The sequence below is a fragment of the Pteropus alecto genome, unplaced genomic scaffold (genome assembly GCF_000325575.1).
Source record: "Pteropus alecto unplaced genomic scaffold, ASM32557v1 scaffold86, whole genome shotgun sequence".
Taxonomy (NCBI): Eukaryota; Metazoa; Chordata; class Mammalia; order Chiroptera; family Pteropodidae; genus Pteropus; species Pteropus alecto.
Window position 1 is genome coordinate 25,037,562 of NW_006442109.1, and position 442 is coordinate 25,038,003.

Below are 442 nucleotides of genomic sequence, written 5' to 3' on the forward strand. Positions count from 1 at the left end.
CGCGCCCCGACACCCCACTGCGGGCGCGCTCTCAGGAGAGCCGAGCGACGCGGCTCAGCGCCAGGACCATTAGGCTCGTGGACCAGCCGGGTGCGGGGAAATGCTGCGGGTGCGGTGTCTGCGCGGCGGGAGCCGCGGCGCGGAGGCGGTGCACTACATCGGGTCTCGGGTGCGTGCGCCGCCCGCCTTGTCCCCTCGCTTTCCCCAGCCAGCCCTGCATGACCCCGTCCCTTCTGACCCGCCCTGGAAGTTCGGCTTCAAGAGCCTTTGCTGGCTGCCGGGAGCTTGGCGGTGTCCCAGAGAACGGGGGGCAGGCGTTGGGGCCGCACCCTGTGGATAGGTTGTTTTCTGCGCGCGTCGGACCTTGGTGGCGATCAGCGCAGGGGGCGCGGCTCTTCCCAGCAGACTCTTCGCTCCACGGAGCTAGCGACCGCGGGAGGAA

General features: G+C 70.6%; 1 protein-coding gene across 1 annotated transcript in view; it reads left to right on the forward strand.

Moving 5' to 3' along the window:
- Positions 1 to 11: 11 nt before the first annotated feature.
- Positions 12 to 442, forward strand: part of GATM (glycine amidinotransferase) — a 14,009-nt gene continuing 13,578 nt past the window's right edge. Inside the window, exon 1 of the mRNA XM_006920406.1 lies at positions 12 to 169. Coding sequence (XP_006920468.1) covers positions 101 to 169 — 69 coding nt within the window. The 5' untranslated portion in view covers positions 12 to 100. The remainder of the gene's footprint in view (positions 170 to 442) is intronic.